This window comes from Gracilinanus agilis, chromosome 2 (genome assembly GCF_016433145.1).
Source record: "Gracilinanus agilis isolate LMUSP501 chromosome 2, AgileGrace, whole genome shotgun sequence".
Lineage (NCBI taxonomy): Eukaryota > Metazoa > Chordata > Mammalia > Didelphimorphia > Didelphidae > Gracilinanus > Gracilinanus agilis.
Window position 1 is genome coordinate 28055269 of NC_058131.1, and position 6843 is coordinate 28062111.

General features: G+C 51.8%; 1 protein-coding gene across 1 annotated transcript in view; it reads left to right on the plus strand.

Moving 5' to 3' along the window:
- Window positions 1-5914: 5914 nt before the first annotated feature.
- Window positions 5915-6843, plus strand: part of VAX2 (ventral anterior homeobox 2) — a 31903-nt gene continuing 30974 nt past the window's right edge. The window contains exon 1 of the mRNA XM_044663027.1: window positions 5915-5999. Coding sequence (XP_044518962.1) covers window positions 5915-5999 — 85 coding nt within the window. The remainder of the gene's footprint in view (window positions 6000-6843) is intronic.

Here is a 6843-nt window from a genome sequence, read left to right on the forward strand (position 1 = left end):
TAGGCTCCCTGAGAGGGGTGATGTAACCGGAAATGTCTATAATATCAACAAAAGCCTCAATAAAACGCTAATGAAAAATAAAGGAAAATAAAATGAAGGAGTTGGAGGAGCCCGTTCCTAAGCTCCGTTCAAGGCTCTAAATCCTATGATCCGACCTAAATATCTCTGCCATAGCCCGTCTGAGGTCTAGAATGGGAGGGAGCTGGGGTGGGTATCTGAGCGGGGTTTGGGTTTTGTCCATATTCTTCACAATGTTTCAAATCTAGAGACTGGCAAAAGTGAAGATATTTTTCTCTGCTCTGAGGCAAGCTCCCGAGATCAGGTCCACACGTATCTAAGGAGAAAAGCCGCGTCTACGCAGGCAAAGAGAAGCTGAACGAGAAAACGGGTCCTCGTACAATCCAAATGAGAGAAACCCCCAAACATCGAATGATGTGTGAGCCTGTAACCTCGGCGTCTGTGCGTGAGCACACCAGCACACACACGCACGCACACTCCAACTGATGATGTATTTACTTATCGGAGGCCGAATTGTTGCCTCCCCCACTCCAGTAGAATGTAAGCCGCCGGAAGGTAGGACCGTTTAAAATTTTAATGTGGTCTTTGTATCGCCGAGACCTAACTCGGCACTTTCTCCCCAATAACTGCTGCCGGTATTATTACACTCGGTTTATACACTGAGAAAAGACCCAGAGGGTTTACCCAACCGGCCCAAAGTCACCGGGCGGGGCAAGGCTCTTGGGCCTGAAAGGCTTTCCTGGCTTTTCGGTTTAGCTCCTTTTTCCCTCTATTTCGGGGTAGGTCTGCTTGGGGGTGCTCCAAAGGCACGCGCGCGCTCAGACACAGACACACATCACCGATCACCACTGGCAAGGCCAGCAGCAGCAAGTCGCACCGCTTTCCCCCTTCCACAAGTACACACCTGTCCACCGCCAGCCCCTTCCCGAAGCACCAAGTTATCGGTCAAATTCGTCGGACTCGAACTCTTCCAGGTGGCTCGCCTTGAACGCATCGGACGCCTGTGAGACCTGGCGCTGCGAGGGGCTGCGCTTCCCAGAAGGAAAACTAGACAGGATCAAACCGAAAGAAATTGGTTAACTGGGCCTCTACAGCACACACGCGCGCGCACACACGCCCCAAGACGTCTCTGTGGTTTGCGAAGAGAATTTGGACAGAGACAAATCAGAGAGCGATTAGACCGAAGGACAAGATTGGGTCTAACTTTGATATTTACTTCTCTACGCGCTCTCCTCCCCAGGAAAACACAAGCTCCCTAAGGGCAGGCCTTATCTCTTTTGCTTTTGTTCGCGCGGAGGACAGAGTAGGCGCCTAATAAAAGTCGGCTGAATTGAGCTCTTTGGAAGCGCTAGTGAAAGGGCCGCGGGTTGAGACGCGGGAGTTAGAAACCAGAGAGAAGATAGAGACAGACTCGAAAGAGACAAAAAAGTCTCTAAGCAGAGATACCTACACATGTGGGGCAGCACCACAGCTTTGCCTTTGTTGTTGTTGGCTGTTTGGTGGCTCGATGGCAGGAAATGAAGGAATAAAATGAAAAGCAATATTTTAAAATACAGCTTACAAAGCTTAATTCTCTGTCATTAGGAAGTGGTGGATGCTGCTTTCTAATTCGTGGAACATCTATCTACCCATCGGCCTGCTTATCTACGGAAGTCCTACATTATGCAAAGCAATCTTACCAGATTGTTTGTAAACGCCTCCAGATTCTCTCTCTAGAATTTAAGCCTTCGGGATGAGAAGTCGTTGATCCAACCCAGGAGCCCTGGGACCCAACCCCCGTCCGATCTACTCTCTCACCTCACATTAGATACAATCCAAAACTGCTTAAAACTTTCTAAATTTCGCTATTCCTCTCTGCACTTGAACTCTCCTCTGTTCTTCCTTCATCATTTCCCGGTGTGTGTGTGTGTGGGGGGGGGGGCGGGGAATAATCTCTCCATATCTCTGTATATCTCTGTATCTGGTTTCATGAAAAAAATTACGTTTCCCCCTCTCCCCCCCTTTGAGTGAAGTAGAGATGGGAATTAATGAATTAAAGAAAGCTGAAGAGAGTCTGAAAGAAGCTGGGGCTTCGGGACCTGGGGTGGTAGGGGCAAAGAAAGGAAGCTCCCAAATTCTCTTTCGTTGTCAGAGAGGCTAGAGTTCATTCCCCTCGTTCCCATCCCCCAATTTCTACTTCACCCTCCTAGATCTTATATAGGAAGAATTCCACCCGTTATCCTTCAGGAAACAGCCCAGACTCTGACAAGAGTCAGCTTAGAAGAGCCCAAGATCCAGTGTGGGAGGAAAGGAAGGATCCCCAAACGCTTGTCTTTTCCCCCACTCTGGTCCTTCCTTACATCCTGGGAAAGCATTTCCGTCTGAGGGTCGTTAAAACTTGACCTTATTCTTCTTTTCAACCTCTTCACCCTGTTTTCCCTCCCACCAGCCAGCTCCAAAGGCGCTCCATAGACCAGAGTTGAAAACTGAAACTTCGAGGATGCTGGAAAGTCCAGAAACCCTTTCTACCCCACCTATGCCCCCTCTTTCCCTTTCACTACCTTCTGTGGCTGAGAGCTGAAGGGTAGAAAGGATCCTTTGCCTGGCTCCTACACCCACCCCTACCACCCCTAGAGCCACTTCTGTCTTTTCCAATTCAAATCTGACATGGAAACTTTATTCTCAATCTCTGAGAGTGGCGAGTGTTTTCAAACTTTTCTCTTCAATAAAATCATGATGCTAACAATAGCAATAAAGCTGAATTCCCTCCAGGTGGTTGGACATGGGGCTCTTTCTACAAGAAAATAAGATTAAAGAAAAGGTGCCCCTCATTGGTGTCAAAGCTAAATGAAACAAAATTTCTCCTTCCCTCTTTTTTCCTTTAACTTCCCAATTTCCAAACCCCAAAGCTGAGAGCATAAGGAAGACATACCAAATCTCTTTTTAAAGCTGTTTAAATCGGAGGCAAAAGAATTTAGTTGTCTATGGAAAAGGCATAAGGCCTGGGGGCTAGGGGACTGTGTTTATGGGGAGAGTCCAGGGGTCTTCTTGCCTCTGAAGAAGAGCCAGGGGCTAGGGGACTGACAGCTGAAGGAATCTGAAAACTGGAGGACTCAAGGTTCTGGAGGCTGAGAGACTGAAAGGAGATAAAAATTGATAATTTAGGGAGTTGATGAAGAACTGAAGGTTTAAGGGGGGGGGTCCAAGGGCCTTGAGATTGAAGGTTTATGTAACTGGGGGTTGGAGACTGAGCAACTAGAAAACTAGCTGACTGTGGGCTCAGGGAGCTGGGAGATTGGGAAATTTGGGGGGGTGGGGTGGAGAGAGAGAGAAGGCAGTGTTAAGGGCCTGAAAGTTCAGGAAAGAGGCTGAAGCTCCATGGGCCTGGGAGGCTCAGGGTCCGGAGGCTGTGAGAAAAGTACTTTGTAAACTGTTACTATTATAATTATAATTACTATTATTATTAGACTGAAGGGTTTGAGGGCCAAAGTTCTAAGGAGGATTGAAGTTCAGAGGACCAAAGAATGAGCCCTGTTCCCTCCCCACCCCCAAGAGGCCTGAAGTTGCTATAACAATCTTGTTTTGAGAGGAGGAAAATTCCAGGGCTCTTTCCCAAAAAACTGGAAAGGGGAGGCAGGAATTGATGAAGGAAAATGATCACTTACCTCTTTTAGTATAGGAAAGTCTTGAGTCTCAGGGGAAGTGATAGGGAAGAGAGAGTCCCAGGTTCCTGGAGCGTCTACTTCCAATTTTATCAGTGTTTGGGGGGTGGGGGTGGGGGTGGGGGAGCTGGAGAGTGGAGAAGATAGAGGACACGCTCTACACACATAAAGCACCCACAACAAAATCCATACAAACACACAAAGGACACACACACCAAGATTTCTTACATACCCACAATTATGTGTCCCCGAAAACCTCACACTCACACCCACCAAGGGCAGGCACACAGAGATTAGCAGCCTGGTCTAACTATGCCCTGTGAAGCTCATACATGCACACACGCACACACACAGAGCCAGGAGACCCAGTCCCTGTGCTTACCAAATAATCCTTCTCGGGAGCTGATTAGGAAAGAGTCCGGAGGCCGATGCCCCTCACCCACCCACCCACCCAAGGAGAAAAAGCATCCTTGCCCTCTCTCCTTTTCTTCCTTTCTTCTCTCTTTGCTCGGGTTCCTTCAATAGGCCCTCCAGCCGAGCAGCCCCCAGCCCGCGCTGCCCCCCACACTGCCAGACGGGCTGTGGCCGGATGTCAATCACGCAATTAAGTAACGAGAATTGGCTGGCCCCCTCCCCCTCACGCCGACCCTCGGCTTCGATGTGTGTAGGTCCGTGAGGTCACAACACCCCACCCTCTCCCCAAATAATCTGCAACTTAAAAAAACAAGACCTGGAGGATCCAAACCTTCTCAACCGCTTATATTCGCCCTTTGGAGCTGAGCAGGGGCGGGGACCAGGCAGGGGCCTGGGATAGGGGGCAGGGAGAGGGAAAGAGAAAGGGGGGCGGTAGGGGGGGGGGGAGCTGAGGCCTAAGGATCCATCGTGCCAGGGGCCCAGATAGCCACGAGTTATCTCCCTCTCCCCCAAGAAAGAGTTTGATAAGAGGGGGCGGGAGGCACCCATAGATTTAGAAGGTTGAGGTGTTGAATGAAGTGCACCACATTTGCAGTCTACACGAACCAAATTCTCCTGATTCTCATGCATTCAGCTACCTCGGGCCCCATTTCCAGCCGCATAGATACTGCTTTGTGTGTGTTTATAAGTCGAGAGCCACAGGGCAAAGGTATAGGAAACCAGGCAGCTGGAGGCTCACCGTTCACGAACGTCTCCTTTTTCTTTGATTTTCTTTCCTTTTCTTCGCCCCCATCTCCCTTTCTCCAGAAGGATAAGGCTAAGTTGGAGGTGGAGGGGGGAGTGGCCCCTTCTTTCCTTTTCTTTTTCACTCTTTGTCGCTTCTTTTTTCTCTCCCGCTATCTTTTCCGTCCTCTCTAGTCTCCCTTTCTTCTGAGTTCACTCTTATGGACCCAACTTCTGTCCATTCCCTTTCCTTCCCTTCCTCTCCTCCCGTCCCTTTTTCTTTTCGGTACACTCTCCCTCCCTCTGTGCGTGTGTGTGTCTCTCCTCCTCCACCTCCCATTCATCCCCCAACATTCGAGCAATTGATGTGGGACCCAGGGGGGCACTGGAGGACTCCACGCTTCCTAAACTGGGCCGTTTGCGCCCCTCAGTTAGGCAGCGGAAACAAACAAAAAACATTGGGGTGGGGGAGGGATGACGAACTTGGGAAATGACTGCAGTCTTCGAACTCTGACTTCCCGGGGGTGGACGAGTGGTTCGTAGCCCTATGAATTTCCTTTTCCTCCTGGAGCAGCTGTGCTTCTCCACGTTCTTGGGAGAGGAGAGATCCCCCTATCGTTTCCCTGCTTTTAAAAATTCAGTAAAGCTCGCCGACTCCGGGCCTTTCTCCGTTCTAGTCCCCGACCTCTAGCCCTGTTTCCAGAATCTAGTTCCCCATCTCTCCTCCCTACTCCCCGGCCCCGTATCCTCACACCCCCACCCCGTCCCCTTTCCCCGGCGGGATCTCCACCCTCCCCTCCTTTCCCCACCATCCTTCCCCACACCAGACTTCTCCGGTCGCTCCATCTCCGGCTCCCCCCTCCCCAGGCTCACGTGCGCCTGCCAGACCCCTCCCACCCGGTCCCGGAGCAGAGCGGCTGGCGCTCTGGGAATGAAGCCTCGAGTCCCCGGGCTCGTCAGCAGCCCCTCCCTACTGGATCTGTTAGCTGAGAGAGAGGAGGAGAGAAGAGGAGGAGGAGAAGCCGAGGGGCGGAGCTGGCGGGGGTGGGGAGGGCAAGGGGGCGGGGATCTTCTCTCGCCCGATGCTTGCACCAGCCGCGGCGGCTGCTGCGGGCGGCATGGGCGATGGAAGAGCAGAGCAGGGACGCGGCCCCATCGGGTTGGCGTCAGCCGAGAGAATGCGAGATCTGGGGAGCACAGGGCGCACGGGAGACTGGGCCAGTGGTGGGGCTGGAGGAGGAGGAGGAGAAGGAGGAGGAGGCGGCAGCCGCGGGCTCAAGGACGTAGCCGGAACCTCGGCCACCAGTCCCCCAGCCGGATCTGAGACAACCTGCACTGAGAGCGAGCGCCAGACTGGAGCCAACGAAGCGGATTATTGCCGCCGGATCCTTGTCCGAGGTAAGGGGAGAGGCAGGCGGGCTCAAAGCTCTCCTGTCTCTAAGCGCTCTACGTTCTCTCCTCCTCTCGTACGGTTCCCAGTCTCTTAACCCCTTCTACTGCTTAGTGACCCTAAATCTATGAATCCGCTCCACCCTAACCCTTTCTCCCACATTATCCGGCCAACCCATACCATCCCCAATCTGCTAGCAGCCCTCTAACTCTTCTCCAATCTTCTCTCCTCACCTCGCATCACCCCAAATCTAGAAAGCCATCCCCGGCCAACCCTCTGACCCGGAGGCATTCTCTTAGCCCAACCCAGATCACCCTTTTCTCCTTCTCACCATTTTCCTAACCCTACTCCAACCCTCCACTGCCTCTCCTCCTTTGGGGCACACCAACCCCTAAAGGTTTCCCCTACCAATTGCCTCCCATTTTCATTCTATCGACTTCTCTTTTCAGCATCCCACCAAACCTTTATTCCTCTCCAAACTCCTCACGGTCTTTTCCACACTATATCACTCCAGGCCTCATGGGGTTTTCTCACTAACCCTCTAAACCTCTCCCAGCTGACCCCATAAGCCTCTCTAAACCCGACCAGGTCTCTCCTCATCCCCTATCATCTCAGTTCTTCTGACTCTGCCTCCAAGCCCTCTAATGTGCCCCACAA